The following is an 18,901-nucleotide window of genomic DNA, read 5'->3' as shown; positions in this document are numbered from 1 at the left end:
CCAAAAAGGCAAGTGTAACTACTGCAGCATTAGCCCCTTTGATGAAACTGTACAAGCTTACAGCAGTGCTCACTATACTTAGAGTGACTTCAGTCCATATAGGGAATCCATGTACTCTGCAAGTATTCCATTGCCCATTCCTTCCTGCTGGAGTAACTGGGAAACACAAATATTAACACACACACACACACGTTCTTGGAAGAAGGGCAGTAAGAGAGAGGAGGCCAATTAAGAGACCCAGGGAAATGGCTGGAGGATGTCACAGTGCCAGAGCCACTATCACTGCCTCTGCTTACACGTGAGGTTTCTGTCCAGGTGGGACCAGTCACCATCAAGGCTTCCACCTAGGTCCAGGTTTGGTGCTGTGGGGATTATGGTTTGCAGGTTCCTTCCAGTGATGGCCAGGTGGGGGAGTCCCTGCAATGTGAGTGGTGCCTTCTGGTGGTGTCTCTCAGGGAGCAGACAAAAGATGTACAGGAGGAAGTGGTGAGGCTCTGAAGCAGTTCATCAGTTTGATGCTAGATGAGACCTCCAGGACTGTGGAGGAAGAACTTCCAAAGGCAGCACTAGAGAAGAGAAAGGACATGGACTCTGAGGAAGGTGGAAGGTGGAATCTTATGACCTCTGGCAGCAAGCAGAAATATTCATTTCCGCATCTGGAGAACAGATATAGAGCTCTAGCAACAGAGGGGAAGGAGCACATTCCATTGGTGGAGGAGGACAGGCCAGGCCTCAGAAAGGTGAGGGACATTGAGACCACCACCACCAAGAAGCAACAGATGCTGGTGGTTGGAGAGACTCCCTTCTGCAGGAGACAGAGGCATTTATCTGCCAGCCTGACCTGTTGTCTTGGGAGGTCTGCTGCTTACCTGGGGTCCAGATATGAGATGTCACTGATGGATTACTGAGACTCATCCAACCCTCTGACTACTACCCCATGCTGCTCATTCATGTGGCACCAATGATACTGCTGGGGGAAACCCTCAGCAAATCAAAAGTGACTACGGGGCTTGGGGTGCAAGGGTGAAGGGGACTGGGGCTCGGGTGGTATTTTTCTCGATCCTTTCAGTCAAGGGAAAGGGCCCGGGCAGGAGTGGGTGCATCCTGCAAATCAATGCATACCTGTTAGGGCTGTGCCAAATTTTGCCAGCTGTTTCGATTTGACACTGTTTCGACTCATTTTGAGTTCAAAACTGTGAAATCGAATTGAAACAAAGGCTTCAAAACAGCCTCAAAACAAAATGAGGCTAGTCAAAAAGTTTTGAAAGTTTAAAAACATTTTGAGTTTTGAAGCAGCCAGCAGTGAGGTGGTGAGAAACAGGGGAGAACCAGGACTGCGCTCCCAGCAACAGCCAGGAGCACAGCCCTGGCTCTCCCCATCTCCTGCCTATGAGCTGCGGGAAGCCGATCACAGTGCAGGGGAAGGGAACTGAGCTTGGGCTCAGTTCCCCTCCCAAGTGCTGCAATCAGGCTGGGGAAAGGAACTGAGCCCAATCGCTCAGTTCCCCTCCCCAGCCCTACGATCGGACTGGTGATGGGACGTCAGTCCATCCCCAGCCCGATCTAGCACAGGGGATAGGATGATTAGGCTGGGGAAACTAAGTCAACCCAACTGGGCTGAGTTCCCAACCGCAGCCTGACCATCGTGCTGGGGTTGGGAACTCAGCTCAGCTAGGTTGAGTTCCTTTTCTCAGTGCAATGGTTGAGCTGGGGAAACCAATTGAGCCCAGCTGGGCTGAGTTCATTTCCCCAGCCCAATGGTGGGGCTGGGGTTGGGAACTCAGCCCATTTCCCCAGCCTGATGGTTGGGCGAAATGTCGAAACAGCATTGAAACCGCCCTAATAGCTGTGTAGGTGGTGTTGCCACTAGGGCTTTGGCTTCTTTGACCACAGGATGGTGTTCCAGGATGAAGGATTGTTAGGAAGAGATGGGATACACCTGATGAAGAGACAGAATAGCATTTTCACAGATAGGTTTGCTAACCTAGTAGGGGGGCTTTAAACCGAGTTCGCTGGGGGCTGGAGACCAAGGCCCTGAGGCGAGTGGGGAAGTGACCTGGAGGGAGCACAAGAAGGAGTGGGCAACAGGGGAGGTGTTCTCATTTTCCTGAGAAATCAGGACAATCGGCTACTTATCTTTGGTGCCTGTACATGAATGCATGGAGCCTGGGAAACTGGCGGGAGGAATTGGAGGTCCTGGCACAGTCACTGAACTATGAAGAGATTGGAATAACAGAGACTTGGTGGGGTGGGATGGGATAGCTTGTGTGACAGGAGCACTGTCATCGATGGATATAAACTGTTCAGGAGAGACAGGCAGGGAAGAAGAGGAGGAGGAGTTGCACTTTATGTAAGAGAGCCGTATGATTGCTCAGAACTCCAGTATGAAACTGAGATAGGCCTGTTGAAAGTCTCTGGGCTACTAGCAGAGGGGAGAGCAACAAGGGTGATGTTGTTGTGGGTGTCTTTTGTACACCACCAGACCAGGAGGATGAGGTGGATGAGGCTTTCTTCAAACAGCTAGTGGAAGGGTAACAAGAAGAGTTTCTACAAGTACAACAGTAACAAGAGGAAAATCAGGGGAAGCGTCAGCCCCTTCCTGAATGGGGGAGGCAAACTAGTGACAGAGGATGCAGACAAGGCTGAAGTACTTGGTGCCTTTCACCTCAGTCTTTACAGCCAAGGTCAGCTCCCAGACTACTACATCTGGTATCACAGTTTGGAGAGAAGGTAAGCAACCCTAAATGTGAAAGAACAGTTTAGGGACTATTTAGAAAAGCTGGATGTGTACAATTCCATGGGGCTAGATGGGATGCACCTGAGGGTGCTGAGGGAGTTGGCTGATGTGATTGCAGAGACCCTGGCCATCATCCTTGAATACTTTTGACAATCAGGAGAGGTCCCAGATGATTGGAAAAGGATGAATATAGTAGCCATATTTAAGCAGAGGAAGAAAGAGGATCCAGGGAACTACACACTGGTAATCACCTCAGTTACTGGAAAAATAGTGGAACGCATCCTGAAGAAATCCATTTCTAAGCACGTGCAGGAGAAGGTGCTTAGGAACAGTCCACATAGATTCATCAAGGGCAAGTTATGCCTGACCAACCTGATTGCTTTCTATGATGAGATTACTAGCTCTGTAGATGCAAGGGAATCAGTAGATGTGGTATACCTTGACTTTAGCAAAGCTTTTGATATGGTCTCCCACAACACTCTCTCAGGCAAGCTGTGGAAGTATGGGTTGAATGAATGGACTGTAAGATAGAAAACTAGCTGGATCATTGAGCTCAGAGTGTAGTAGTCAGTAGCTCAGTGTCTAGTAGGCAGTCAGTATGAAGTGGAGTGCCCCAGGGATCGGTCCTGGGATCATTTTATTCAGTATCTTCATTAACAATCTGGAAGATGGGATGGATTGCACCTTGAACAAGTTCACAGATGACACCAAGCTGTGGGTGAGTAGTAGATATGCTGGAGGGTAGGGTTAGGATTTAAAGAAACCTACACAAATTGGAGGATTGGGCCAAATGAAATCTCATGAGGTTCAATATGGACAAGTACAAAATCCTACACTTAGAATGGAACAATCCCATGTGCCAGTACAGGCTGGGCGCTGACTAGCTAGGGAGCGGCTCTGCGGAAAAGGACCTGGGGGTTACAGTGGACAATAAGCTGAGTATGAGCCAGCAGTGTGCCCTTGTTGCCAAGAAGGCTAATGGCGTATTTGGCTGCATTAGTAGGAGTGTTGCCAGAAGATCCAGAAAAGTGATTCTTCCCCTCTATTTGGCACTGATGAGGCCATATCTAGAGTACTATGTACAGTTTTGGGCCCCTGCTACAGAAAGCAAGTAAGACAATGTGTGACAGGAAAATTGGAAAGAGTATATCTGTATCACTTGGTTGACTGTTGATGAACTAATGTAAATGGGCTTAGCAAAGGATATGGTTGGAATTGCCTAGTATGTGTCCAGTAATGAGCTGAGATTACAGTATCAGACATTAAGGCTAATGGGAGGGAGCATTTCAAGACCTTACATAATGTCACACAGGTCAGAGATAGTAGTAAGTTGTCATCCACTCAGCACAAATAATGAAAAATTTGACTGGGAAATATGTAGTACAAAGATCCAGGCCAAAAGGAAGGAGAGCCCAACTAGACAACACATCTGAAATAAATCGGGAATTTGGCAATCAGTATTTAAACTGGATCAAAAATTTCCTGTCAGTCTTCTCTTCTGATAGAAGACATGTGTTCCTATGTCCTGTTCATTACTTATTTGTAAGATGCTTTGCCAAACTACAGATGACCATGCCAGCTTGAAAGAGATAGTGGTTATTCCTTTAAAAATAAAAATCCCATCCAGTCTATGCAGTTACCAGTCTCCAAAATACAAAATTTGAAAATTATAAGAATCTTTTGCTTGTTGGTGGCAAGGGAGAGTGGGGAAGGAATATGAGACAGTGAGCATGGACAGACATAAAGTGTGAAGCTCTCCAAGTGCCTTTGCAGCACTCCAAAAAATGAGGGGGCAGACATACACACCTGATTCTTGAAAATGGCCTTTCTGCTTCAAAAATAACCTAGAACAACAGAAATTTCTCTGAACCACTTCCCTTTGAAGCACTTTACTCAACATTTGAACTCTCCATGGGAGTGTGAGAATGGGGTTGCTTGGTCCTTTGGCATCCCAGTGACCCACAACACTCTGGATCTAAGGAGCTGCCTTTGAGATACATGCCAACTCCAGTGCCTCAGTGTCACAGGACCTGGCTCAGGTGTGACCTCAGCTATTTACTGTCAGGCATAAAGGCATTTGCCTAACACCTGGGATTTGGGCTCTGCTGTAACAGGACAGTATCAAGGGCCTTTTTAGAGCAAGCTGCTGAAAGCTCTGTACAGGAAGGCCCAAGATGCTAATCAAGTCTCTAGCAGCCACCAGGCAACATGCCTATTATAAGGAGCTATCACAGATTATGATGGGGGATGATTTCATAGAACCCTACTCTTGTCAGCTCCTGAGACAGTCCACAAGAAACGAACAACTCCAGTGCTTCTAACCCAGGAAAAAGGGGAGGACCCTCCTTTTCAGAGCCTATCTGGGAGTAGGAGGGTAACTTAGAATTTGGAGAGTCCCTCCTGTTCAGAAACAGAGGAGGCTTGTTTTTTGGAGACTTATCACCCATAAGTCTCATCTAGGGTCTCCTTTCCTAATACTGCAACCTGAATCATCCTAACAGACTGTCCCCCCAACCTCATATCAGACTGGATCATCAACATCATGTCTACCATGCCCTTCTCCTCAGCCAGTAATGGAGGCTCTCATAACCACACTCAACCGGCAGAAAAAGGAGCTTCCAGGTGGGGATAGCCAATGTTTCTCCACAATGAGGAGTGCCTTTATGCCAGTGGCTTGCTTATGAAGCACTGGGGAAAGTTTGGCACAGATCTCCATGAATGTGGCCTCCAAGCAGAAGTGTGAGGGTGTTGGGGATGGCAGGGAGGGGAGATGCAGTGCTTGGTCAGACAGCAAGTTGGTATTCTCCTTTGTGTTCAGCTGTCCTTGATGACTTCCAGAGACTTGGGCCTGAAAGGCACGCTAGGATGTCTGCAGAACACCAGCATAGCGTGGCCTTATAGCCATTTTAAAGTGTTCCAGAAGGGCAGGAGCTGTACATCTGCACAATGCCAAAGTGCTTCAAATTGGAAAGGGATTTGAAGCACTTTGCATGAACATCTAAAACCCAAGGTAAAATCATAAAAACATATACTTCTTATGCATTGCCATTTCAGACTGGCTTGGGTTTTGGCAGTGTATGTAGCATCTAAGCCTAATGGGCTTTAAGAATGAGCTTTATATTTATGTGAGAGGCAAGGATTTCTTAGGGTGATATGTTTATTGGACCAACTGCATAGTTAGGACAGAGTTAGGCAAGCTTTTGAATTCAAGTCTTCATTGGCAGGGTGGGGCTTTGAGATACAAGGAAGCAATGTCTTGAATTTGAAAGGTTGTCTAACTCTATCCCAGCTACACAGTTAGTCCAATAAAAGATATCACCCTAAGAAATCCTTGCCTCTCACATAATTCCTGGACCATCACAGCTACAACATCACTCTAACATTACCTTAAATTGATAGAAGGAACATATCAAATAAGTGTTGCCAGATCTCCAATCTTTTATGAGGAGTGTGTATATAAAACAGAGAACCATTCCTCATTTCATTATATTAATCAGTCCATACTGGTTGGATAATTTTGCAAAGATGACTAAAATGTATATATTGGTTGTAAATGATATGTGTAAAAGTTTCATAATGAAAGTTAAATTTGCTTGTTCTTTCACTTTGTGATCTTACCCTCAAATCTCCTTTTCCCCAACTTATAGTAAATAAACAGAAGAAAATTGCAGTAGTTCAGCCAGAAAAACAGTAAGTAACAAATTTGTTAACAGTATGGATGGTGATTTGCTTTTGGGAGCTTTCCGTTTGCAAAAAAAAAATGGTGAAGTCTTTTTCAGGCCCCACATTACACACACATAACATCAGCAGAAACTATAAGTGTGGAAAAACATATTCCCTTCTGAAATGGACAATAATGTTGTTTGGGGCGAAACACCTAATGAGTAGGGTGTGTGGATTTTTGTCAGTTTACTCCATCTAGACCAGTGGTTCACAACCTTTTTAGACTTGAGGCATGCCTAGGCAGACTCAAGGCACTCCTTGAAAAATGCCAGCTCTTAGTTTTCATTCTTTTTTGCCTACAGAAAAAGAGTAGTTTTTCTGTTGCAAAGAGCTCAGGAAGACCACAACTATGGATTTCTATTTGAAATCTCTGGGTTTATCTTGTAATCATGTTTGTAAACCTAACAGTGTTGACATTGTTTTACGGGTGCCCTGGGGTACCACACAATCTCAAGGTACCTCAGGGTGCTGTGGCACCCTGGTAAAGAATCACTAATCTAGATTAAAATGCTTAATGGGTCAACTTTCTGAGAACTTGGCTCTTACAACACTAGTACAATGGTTAATTGTTGCAGTATTGTTAGCACAATAGGTCCTCAAAGAAACAACAAAATCAGGCTATTTACCCCATCTTTGTAATTGGGACATTACAGACATGCTTTTAGGTAGTGGTTCTCAACCTTTTTTAGACTCAAGGCATCCATCATTATAGATTTCATAGACATTAGGGCTGGAAGGGACCTCAGAAGATCATCGAGTCCAGCCCCCCTGCCCAAAGGGCAGGAAGTCAGCTGGGGTCATAGGATCCCAGCAAGATAAACATCCAAATGTCTCTTAAAGGAGTCCGGAGTAGGTGCTTGCACCACCTCTGGCAGCAGTCTGTTCCAGGCCTTGGGGGCTCGGACAGTAAAGAAATTCTTCCTTATGCCCAGCCTGAAACGGTTTTGGAGGAGTTTGTGAGCATTTGACCTTATTACCTCTTGGGGCGCTCTGGTGAACAGGTGTTTCCCCAGATCCTGATATACGCCCCTTATATACTTATAGGCAGCCACCAGGTCCCCCCTGAGCCTGCACTTTTCCAGGCTGAAGAGTCCCATAGCTCTCAGCCTCTTATTTTAAGGCCTGTTTTCCTACCCTCTGATCATGCACGTGGCTCTCCTCTGGACTCTTTCAAGCTTCTCCACATCCTTTTTAAATTGTGGAGCCCAGTATTGGATGCAGTACTTCAGCTGCGGCCTCACCAAGGCCAAGTACAGTGGGAGGATGACATCCTGGGATTTGCTTGAGAAACATCTATGGATACAAGCCAGAGTTTTGCTCACTATAACAGCTGCAACATCACATTGGTGGCTCATATTCATCTTGTGGTCAATCATGACCCCCAAGTCCCTTTCAGCCGTGGTGCTAACAAGTGTATCACTGCCGAGCCTGTAAGCATACTGCAGGTTTTTCTACCCAGGGTGGAGTACTGTGCATTTTTTGGTGTTGAACAATATCAGGTTTTCATGTGCCCATTTTCTGAGCCTGTCCACGCCAGCCTGGATCACCATCCTGTCCTCGGGTGTGGACGCTTTACTCCAAAGTTTGGTGTCATTAGCAAACTTGGCCACTCCACTTCTGATACCAATGTCCACATCATCCTCATTAATGAAGATGTTAAAGAGTATAGCCCAAGGATGGAACCTTGGGGGACCCCACTGGTCACGGCGCACCACAGTGATTGACTTCTGTGAACTACCGCTCTCTGCATCCGCCCTCAGCTCAAGGCATCCTCTGTCAGTTCTATGAACTGAGCTAGCATCCCATTTCAAAAACAAATGTATTCATTGCAGTGCTTACCTCCAAGTAGAGGGGCTGACATGTGGGCATGGGGCAGTGGCCAGGCAGGAAAAAGGCTGAGTCTTCCCTTATCTGCTTATTTCCTAACATTTTCTGCGTTACCCTTCATAGAATCATAGAAAATTAGGGTTGGAAGGGACCTCAGGAGATCATCTAGTCCAACCCTCTGGTCAGAGCAGCAACATCCCCAACTAGATCATCCCAGCCAAGGCTTTGTCTAGCTGAGTCTTAACCACCACAGATGGAGATTCCACAACCATTCTGGGTAATCTGTTCCAGTGCTTTACTACCCTCCTATTGAGAGAGTTTCTTCTAATATCTAACTTAAACTTCCCTTGCTGCAACTTGAGACCATTCTCCTTGTTCTGTCACCACTAAGAAAAGTCTAGTTCCATCCTCTTTGGAATCAGCCTTCAGGTAGTTGAAGGTTGCTATTAAAATCCCTTTGTCGCAGGGCACTAAGGTGCCTACTCATTTAAGGGCAGAAATTGCCTAGGGAGAAGGCCCTAGTAGTCAGTTAGGAACTCCACAGCTGCAGGTTACCGTGGCAGTAGGAATGGGGGAATTAGCCTGCACCTGCAGGCATTCTGCTGACCAGAAGGGGCAGGGCCTGGGGCACTTATAAATCCCAAGACTGGGACTAGAGAGTCAGTTCTCTGCCAGCAGCCAAGGGGGAAGGAGCTCCCTTAGAAGAAACTAAGTGGAGATGCTTGACTTCTGGTAGGATTAAGGGGCTCCAGGAGCTCACCAGAAACCTGGCCTACAAGGCATTTAGTGCTAGGGGGGAGGTTTAACTCTTTTAAAGGGACAGAGTACACCCTGAAATCCTTGCATTATGCTAGAGCCCAGGGGCTCATATTTCGATTTCTGTTTATAGACTGGTGGATTGGGCTGTGGCTATTAGGGAATGAAGTGGCCTCATTGGGGGCCCACTACAGTGTGGGGACCCCAGCACCAGGGGTGCAGTGACAAAGGGGGTGAGCAGACCCCAGTGCCATGGGCTGCCAAGAGCCCAGCGCCAGGTGGGCACAGAGAGAGAGAGACAGGGCTGCCAAGAGCCCAGCGATGACCAAAGGCCTCGGAGGGACAATGTCTGAACACCATACTCCAAGCCTCGTGGATGGCAAAGGGGAGGTTTGGAGCCATGCATCTAGGCCATAAGGCTTGGGGGTATCGCAGGGCACCTCCTTAGTGTGGGACCCAATAAAGGAGTCCAGCTATCAATGGGCTTTAGAAGAGACTGTCAGCGCTGTGATTGAGCAGCAACTCAAGGGCAGCCTCCCAATCCATCATTTATGACAGCAAGACATGGCAGGTGAGACTAGTAGGCACCCATAAGGCGGAGCTTGCACGGTCGTGGTGCCCTACGGACATCACAGACATCCCTGGGGTGGCTGTATTGTGACACCCTTCTGTCTTCTTTTCTCCATACTAAATAAGTCCAGTTCCCTTAGCCTCTTCTCATAACTCAGACCCATTTTTGCTGCCTTCTGCTGGACTCTCTCTAATTTGTCCACATCCTTTCTGTAGTGGGGGCCCAAAACTGGACACAGTACTCCAGATGTTGTCTTATCAGTGCCAAATAGAAGGGAATAATCACTTTCCTTGATCTGTTCACAACATTCCTACTAATGCAGCCCAGTATGCAGTTAGCCTTTTTACAATTAGGGCACCTTCTTGGCTTGTATTTAATTTTATTGTCCACTGTAACCCCTGAGTCTTTCTTTGCTAAGCCAGTGGGCCAGTGCATCTACTACTGCTCCTCCTTGGTGTCATCTGCATACTTGCTGAGGGAGCACTCCATCCCATCTTCCAGGTCATTGATCAAGGTGTTGAACAATACTGGCCCTAGAACTGACCCCTGGGGCACTCCACTTGATGCCTGCTGCCAGCTAGACATTGAGCCATTCATTTTTAAGCCCAATGATTCAGCCAGTTTTATATCTACCTTATAGTCCATTCCAGCCCATACTTTCTTAGCTCACTTGCAAGAATGTTGTGGGAAACTGTAACAAGATCTGTGCTCCATGACGCCCCCTTGGTGGTCATTTAGTTCCTCTTCTGCTCCAGCTCTATGTACCCTCCTTTTATCCTCACCTGCCACACCCTGAAGCTCTTAGTAGTTTGGAAGGGGAGGCTGCCCCCAGGGCAGTAGAGCAAGCTTTACACTAGCCTCCTGCCCTTCAGATCTTGCTGGACTCATTCCAGTTCTCATGCTTTGTTAGCCCTCCCTACCTGTACATGTCCTTGAAGACACCTATTGCCTTATGGGCTAATCACATCCTCCAAATCTCCCCTACGGCCATTCCCATGCCTTGCAGGTGTTTCCATTCATCATTTAGCTTTGCCTCAAGCCACTTTAGGCCTCCACTCCTTTGTTGGAGCCTCAACCTTCTAGGCTTCCACCCCACTGCTTTGGCTGGTCCTTGTCTGCCTAGATCCACTGCACCATGCCTAGCTTCTTGGCCTCCAGCCTTTGTCATGCCCTCCTGGGCTCTTATCTCTTCCCCTTCCAGATTTTCCCCCACCCCATTTGTCTCTCACGGGCTCTTAATCTCCGCCTGTCTTGAGCTTTGGGCTTCTAGCCCATTGTTGCCATTCTCTGGGCTATCTAGCCCTATCTCTGCCACTTCTGGGGTACACTGAAGCTTGCATCCTGCTCCAGCAAACTAGAGCCGCAGATGCCTCCCTAGCACTCTGGGACCTCCTCTCACCTCTTTCTAGTCCCAAACTGCCAGTTTAAACGATAAACAAAATCATACACCCTATGGCTGTAAGATGGACTTCCTCACTCTGGTCATGTTCCCCTGCAGACCATCCAAGCCTTACTTTCAGGGCTTCTATAAGCTCAGGAGACATCCAGGCAGTCTTCTGCAGCCTCTCTGCTTGGAAGGTCTTTCCGCTCCAGCCGGTAGGGCCAGACTGACTGCTTTGGCTCAGCCCTGGGCATATATCTCCCAGGCCCTGCTCCTTTCCAGTCAAATGACTTCTCCAGGTACCATCAGGTACTTTCTCTTTAGGATTCCTGGCTTCATCCCATGGTAGCTTACTGTTGCTGCCTAGCTGCTGGACTGCTGCAGAGTGGTTTATCTTGCAATAGGCCCTCCCTTCCTATAAGGAGTCATCTCATCATAGAAGCCAGTCAGATTGGTCAGGTGTGACTTACCTTGGGTGAGTCCATGCAAACTGTTCCTAATCATCACCTTCTCCTCCAAATGGATTTCTTGAGGACCTGCTCCCTGATTTTTCCAGGGATTGAGGTGAGGCTGACAGGTCTGTAGTTCCCTGGATGCTCATTCTTCCTTTTCTTCAAGATGAGCACTATATTTGCCCTTTTCCAATCATCTGGGACCTCTCCTGATCACCACGAGTTTTCAAAGAAGATGGCCAGTGGCTCTGCAGTCACATCAGCCAACTCCCTCAGCACTCTCAGGTGCATCGCACCCAGCCCTCTGTATGCATCCAACTTTTCTAAATAGTCGCTAACCTCTTCTTTCACCACTAGCACACTAACGAATCAGCGCTGGGGACCCCCACCACTCATCGACTGGCCGGCAGGGGACTCTTTCCTTCTTGACTGACTGCGATGGGTATACTGACCCAAAAAGGTTGAAAACCCCTACCTTAAAGGATTCTCTTCAAAGAGGGGGGCAGCAAACTGACCTCAGAACTGACCTGCAAACTGCCCTGTTTGCTGACTCCCTGGTCGCAAAGGGAATCTTCTAATTTTATACCTTCCCAGGCCTGGACTAACTCCACTCCCTTGGTACTGCTTTTATCAGACACAGGCAGCAATCGCCCAACTGTTCAGAGCACATGACCAAACACCCAGCCCACCAAACACTCAGCAAACCAAACACCCAGGCAGCTCTGGCTCACTTACCTTCCCAGAGTGGTAATCTGGTGCCTGGATCCTCTTCCTCAGCAAACTGCTTGCAAACTACCCTGTTTACTGCCCCTGTTTACTCACTCACTGATTGCTTGGGGTGTCTCCTTTTACATCCTCCAAAGGATGTCATAGTACTCCAGGCTGCCCTGGCACCCTGGTTGAGAATCACTGCTTTAGTGATTTATAATCCAGCTTTATTTGATACAGTCCATGGAGCCCTATCATTCAACCCATAATGTTGCCTGTGGGTCTTGGATTAGGCCTGCATGCAGTATGTACCAGCCCTGACCCATGTGGAGCTTGTGTGGCCAGTTTAGTGTGTGCTGTGTGGAGCCAGGACTGATATCTGGTGCATGTGGCACATGTGTTTTGAGCTGGGCTGCATCCATTGCACAGGGCCAGGCTGGTGGTGGCACCTCATGCAGCACATGCGCCAGAACAGCCCCACATGCAGCCTATGCCCTGGACAGGTCCGTGGCAGGTGCATACTGAATGTGTCGCAAGGGGCTAGAGGTAGAGCATGTGCTGCACATAGGGTACAGGGCCAGTCTGAAGCACATGCTTCATGCGGTACTTATGCTGGCCCAGCCCTACACATTGGCTCCAGGATGGAGGACCAGTCTGTAGGACTTATGTAGCCCATAGACTGCCCCCCACCCCGGTTGGCAGGCCAAATAACTTTGATACCTCTGGGCTAGGTCAGTACATTTGGCCTTTATGCATTCAGACCAATAATTGGTGCATGTAAAAAAAGATCAGCATAGAGCTGAAGATGTTACAAAGGGAGGACTGTGATTTAGAATAGATTATTTAAACCCAAAATTGAAAGCGGAATAAGAGCAAGCCTTTAAGCAATTGGTGTATGGAAATCTCTTCATCCTTGCACTCTTCCCAATGCCATCTTTATCATTTCAGAATTCTATCTTCAAAGGCAGTCCATGAAGGACTGAAGAATCAGGAACTGAACTCTGCTGACTCAGGTGAGAGATTTGGTCATTGGGTTAAGAAGCTGTAAAAACACTAGATCAAGGGTGACAAATTGTTTTGACCTTCCCCCCACCACTTCTGCCACGAGCACCATCCTGAGGCCAGATCCAGCCTGCAAGGCAGTGGCAGGGAGCAGCATGAGTTAAGTTGTTGCTTGCCTTCTGCCACTAACACGGATCCCTAGCACAGGGGATGGCAGTTATTTTGGCTGGAAGGCCGCTTAATGAGTTTTGGTGAGCTATTGAGGACTGCAAGGGTAGCCCTGCCCCTTGACAGCTGCCCCACCCCCGGTCACCATTTTGGGACCAAAATGTTCTGCCCTCTAACCCCTGCCCTTTGCCACCAAAAGTCCCTCTTTTGTCACCCTTGCCCCGAAAGTACTCTTTTTGGGAGGGGAGAGTTGCCATCTTAGTTTTTTTCTGGTTCTTGATCGTATACTAAAAGCTAAACACCTACTATAAACATTTACATTTTATTTCAAAAAATATTTTTGTCATGATATGTCTGTGTACTGCATATAGAGATTATTGCATAATAACTCAAAAATAAAGTCTTACTCTTTTGTGTTGTGTGTGGTTAGGGGTGGGTGTGTGTATGGTAGGGTGTGGGGGGGGAACTTGTTAGGGGGTGTGAGAGGGAGCAATAGGGTATATATGTGGCAGGGCATGGGTATGTGGTGTTTGTGGGGTGTGAGGGAGGGTGAGGAGGTATAGGGACCCCCAATGGTGCATAGCCCCCACCCCCAGCAGCAGCAGCAGCAGCAGAGGGCTGGTGCTCATGGCCTGCACAGGTGCTGACACCCAGTGGCGCACAACTTTGGGCAGCACTGCACATGGTGGCAAGGAGCGCAGCCTCGCCAGACTGCCTCTGTCACGTGGGGCTCCACATGGTGCATGTGCAGATCCCAACAGTTGTGCACCACTGAGGGAAGCCCTGCGCAGTGGTGCCGGCTGCCTTTGCAAGTCTTCCATGCAGGTCCTGGGACTCCACCAGAAGTGGAGGGGAGCCCCTGCTTTGTGTAGAGCTTTGTTCAGTGATGCACAAGTGCCAGGAGCTGCACTTGTGATGAGTAGAGGTGTGCCAGCCAGGCTGCACCCCTCACCACCATATGCAGTGCTGGCCAGAGCTGCATGCTGCCAGAAAGCAGCACCTGCACAGGCCATGAGCACTGACCCCCACTGCTTCTGCTGCCACTGCTGGCAGGGGCTGTGCGCCATGGTGGGGAGTATGTGTGGGGTCACCACCCCCCCACTCTCCCTCCCTCACACCCACCCCTGCCTCACTCACACCTTGGGCATGGGTTCTGTGCTGCCCCAGCCCCATGCTGTGCACTCCTGCCCAGCTGCAGCTCCCTCTGGTCCCACCCCTGCCACTTCTCTACCTGATGCCTGGAACAAGCAGAACACCAGGGAAGCTGAGCAGGTCCCCCGGCAACTGAAGCAGTGGCAAGAGCAGCTCTGCCTGGAAGCTGTGTTCTGCCTAGGCTGGGCCAGGCCCTTCTGCCCACAAAGGTGGGTGCAAGCCATGTGGGCTGGGCAAGGTACAACTAGTTGGTGGGTTCCTGTTGGCCAGATGAAATTGCCTAGTAGACAAGATGTGGCCTGTGGACCACATTTTGCCCACCCCTGCCCTAACAGGTCTCCATATCCTGGATTTTGGAATCAGGCTCTGCCCCCTGTGCCCAGCCCTTGAATTCCCTGCTTCTCTTGGAGCTCTGCAGAACAAATGATATGGCCTTGCAGGCTGGATATAACCCATGAGCCATATATTTTATCTGCCAGCTATGAATCAATGATCTCAATATCCAGCAATGCGATAGTGCAAAAGGAAGGGTTTTGACAATCTTTACTCTGAATATAGTCTGTCAAGTGATGAATAAGTCTTAGGGATGTGAAAGCTAAAACAATTAATCATGCATGTGTTTAACTGATAAGTGAAATAATAACCAGTTAGCTTACTAGTTATCCTTTAGCTCAGGATGGGCATAGTCTGGCAGGGAAGTGGGGAAAGGAAGCCACAGGGCTCCCCAGCAGGGACCAGAAGGCAGCAGGGCAGGGAGGGAGGGGTGAGGAGGTGGGAGGGCTAGGGAAAGGATGAGGGGAATTTGTGCTCAGAGCCCAAGAAAAAAGTGAGCAACCCAATGACTCATCAATTAAGCAATTAGCTGCTCATTCATAGGTGCTCCCTTCCTCCCATCTAGCATGGGTTTCAGGTGAGCTGTGTTGTCTGGTTGGACTTCCCTCCTTCCCCTAGTCAAAGGACTCTGAGAGTGGGGAGTAGTTCCCAGTAACATCTGTGTCTAACCTGCTGTGTTATCAGCAGGGATCCTGGTTTTCTCTGATGATAGATATATATATAGAAATATAATAATGGTGTTTCATTTTGATCATGGAAAAACATGGATTTTGGACTACTATTTTAAATCTGGAAATTGGGGATGTTTTTATTACGAGAGAAAACCAGGAGCTCTGGTTATTAGTTGATCATTGAGTTAGAGGAAGTTAAACATTTTTTTAAAATTATATATCCCAAATAAATCTGCAGTTGGTAAAAGCATGCAATTATTACTGCATCTGGTGCCATGAAAACTGTGTTGCGTTAATCTTGAAAGTTTTGGGCTCCAAATTTTGAAAGTTAGGTTATTTTAGTATCTTTTCTCCCAGGAATGGATATCCCAGTGGAAGTCAGGGCCATTAGTGTTGTATTAATCATATCTTGATTGTTCCTGGACGTTTTCCTGTAAGCTATCTAAGTGCTTTTTGTTAAATATACCAGGATCATAGAATCATAGAAAAGAACAGCTGGAAGGGACCTTCAGAGGTCATCTAGTCCAGCCTCCTGCCTGAGGTAGGATCATCCTTATCCAAACTATCCTATACAAATCCATTGTCTAACCTATTAGCAAAACGATTCAATCAACCCTGACACAACCACAAGGCATAGCACCTAAATCTGCCACAGGTAGACGATGGTGGCCAGGGTCTTTCTGCTGCAGAGTTTCAAGGAAGAGGGTCATGCTTCCCTCCCCCCTATTAGGAAAACAAAACCCCCACAAGCCATACCAATCTGACCATGGGGGTAAAATTCCTTCCTGACCCTAGTGATAGGTCTTGCTCTGGGAAGAGAAAGAAAACCCTCTAGCCAAAAACCTCTGGGTTGAAGTCCCAGTGGGGCCATTGGCCACACCCCAGTCAACTTCTCCAGCATTGGTTGCAATACCTAGTGTTTCCAAGATAAACCCCTTCCCCTCCTGCTCCTGCTAACACATATAGCAGCAGGAGTGGGGAAAATTTTCTGGCCCCATCCAGCAACCAGCAAAGCCCAGAAAGCATAGGAAATATCCATAGTACTGCATAGGCATAACTACTCTTAGACCATCCCTGACCCATACTTATCCAACCTCTTTTTGAACACCTCCAGTGATGGAGATTCAAGAACTCCCCTAGGGAGTCTTCCACTGCCGCACTGTTTTAACAGTGAAGAAGATTTTCCAGATCTCTAACTGTAGGAAGGTTTGAGCCTCAGGGGCAGCTGTGACTGTCCTTGGTGGTCACCAGGAATCCTGGTTTTCACTGGTTTAAAAAAAATAAACAAACAAACCCAAATTTCAGGTTAAGTAACCCAAAATCCACATTTTTGTGTGATTAAAATGAAACACCACTGTATATATATATTTATATATTAGCGACATTTCATTTTGATCATGAAAAAATGTGGAATGTTACTTTTTTAAATCCAAAAATGGGGGATTTTTTTTTTAAAATCAGAGAATACCAGGATCCCTGGTGCTCACGCATCCTATGCCATGCTCCAGCTCTAGGGTACCCTCCCCTCCTCACTTGCCAGCCATGCCTTGATGTACTTGTCTGATTGAAAGGGGGGCCACCTAATGGGTCCTAGAGTAGGCCTCAATTCCTCTGACAGCCAGCAGATCCCTTCCAAACCTCAATGGTCTCCATCTGGCCCTCAAGCTAAGTGGGCTGTCCTGGCCCATTTGTGCCCACCAGGGCATCAGCAGCCTTAAGAGCTATTCACAGCCTCTGCCCATGCCTCAGGTGTTGCTATTCAGCCATTCTTCCTTGCTGGTGCTTCAACCTTCCCAGACTCCACCCCTTTACTCTCACTGGGCTTTCTAACCTAGGCCCACTCTTCTGGGCCTGGTTTCTGGGCTCGAGCCCTAGTCTTTCTTATTTTGTTTCTTGGCCTTCTGGCCCTAATGTCTGCCCCCTTTGAGCACTGTGTTCTGAGCCTACTTTGGCTGGGTCTGCATCCCTGGGCCTTGTCTCTGCCCTGCCTGGATGCTGTGTCCCCTGGCCCCTGGTTTGAGCATTGGGTAAGTATGCAAACTGGGCTCAAAGAAAGGCTGGAGCTGTTTTTTTACTTCACCATGTCCAGTGGCAGGCAAGATGCTGAATTTTGCTTCTTCCTTCTTAAGTTGTGAAGTTTTGATTTCAAAACAGCTAATTACAATATCTTCCATGCATTGGTAGAGGGATAAAAAATTATTTATAGGGGCTGAGCGCATGTGCTCCCTCCCCTCCCAGCAGGTAAGTCTGTGGGGGAAAGGGAAGGACTGTGAGGGGGCAGATCGAGGCCCCAGCAGTGAGGGAGTGAGTGGGGCAGGGGTTGGGTGAATGGGGCCCTGGTCGGGCTGGGTCGTGGGACAGTCAGAGCCCAGACGGCTCATCCAGGGACACGGGGGCTGCTGCCACTGTGGACACCCCGGCAGAGACCCAGGGGCCATGTGCCCCACTCCGATCTGTGTGCAGAGCAGAGGTGGCTGCCTCTGTGCACTGGGCTTTCCTCCCTGCTGCAGCTGCCCTGGGAGCAGTGTGATACCATATGCATCCTGCTGCCAGGCGGGCAGGGGACACACTGCAGCCCAGCAGCAGGAGGCATATGGTATTGTGCCACTCCTGGGGCACCTGCAGCATGAAGCAAAGCCCTGTGCGCAGCCACCTTCGCCCCACACACAGATTGGAGGCCACATGCCTCTTGGGCCTCCACCAAGGTGTGCACAGCAGTGGGAGCCCTGCCCCCACCAGCCCCTGGGCAAGCCACCTGGGCTCTGATTGTCCCATGACCCAGCCCAGCCAGTGCCCCATTTACTCCAGCTCCTGCTAATGGCCTGTGTGCCACTCTCTCCCTCAATGTGAGGACCTCAATCTGTACCCCCAAGTCCCTTCCCCTTCAGAGTAGATGTACTTTCCTGCTGTACTGCTAGTGATCCCCATGCCAGGCTATGATCCTGGCTGCAGCCCGTGGCCAGGCTGCCTTGTGACCCCTGCTGCCCCACATCTGAGGGGAATGAGCCCCTTCACCCCAGCCTTCTGCCGCCTATGCTTCCATGTTCCATCTTCCCTTTTCCCTGGCAGGCCTCAAGACACTCTCATGCCCTCAGTCACTGTTGGGACCTTTGCCATCCCCTGGTAGTCCCAAACCCAAACCACCGGTGTAAACTATAACAAAGAACTTAGCTCTTTGGCTATAACACAAAACTCCAAGCCGGCTGGCTGTGTTACACCCTACTGGCCCTTGGTCATATCCCCCTAGTAGCAAGCCTTCAGTGCTTTACTTGCATTCCCAGGATGTGCCAGGAGTTCATTGGGCATTCTGTTAAATACTCTTCAAACTAAGAGCTCTTCTCTCTGCAGCTTACAGGGCCAGACTGTGTTTTTGGCTCAGGCTCTGAGCTTAGGTAGTTTATAAGCCCTTCAGATCAGGTG

At 48.5% G+C, this 18,901-nt stretch overlaps 1 protein-coding gene across 5 annotated transcripts in view; it reads left to right on the top strand.

Moving 5' to 3' along the window:
* SFMBT1 (Scm like with four mbt domains 1) overlaps positions 1-18,901 on the top strand; it is a 204,296-nt gene that overhangs the window by 147,598 nt on the left and 37,797 nt on the right. For all 5 annotated transcript variants that reach the window (XR_016438428.1, XM_090021264.1, XM_090021267.1 and 2 more), the window contains exons 13-14: positions 6,385-6,427; positions 13,104-13,168. Coding sequence is in view for 4 of the 5 variants with exons in the window: in XM_090021264.1 (XP_089877390.1) it covers positions 6,385-6,427; positions 13,104-13,168 (108 nt within the window). In the remaining variant the exon portion in view is untranslated. The remainder of the gene's footprint in view (positions 1-6,384; positions 6,428-13,103; positions 13,169-18,901) is intronic.

This window comes from Crocodylus siamensis, chromosome 11, assembly GCF_052110815.1.
Source record: "Crocodylus siamensis isolate JL-2025a chromosome 11, ASM5211081v1, whole genome shotgun sequence".
Taxonomy (NCBI): domain Eukaryota; kingdom Metazoa; phylum Chordata; order Crocodylia; family Crocodylidae; genus Crocodylus; species Crocodylus siamensis.
The sequence above is the reverse complement of the archived record's forward strand: the minus strand, read 5'-3'. Positions and strand labels throughout refer to the sequence as shown.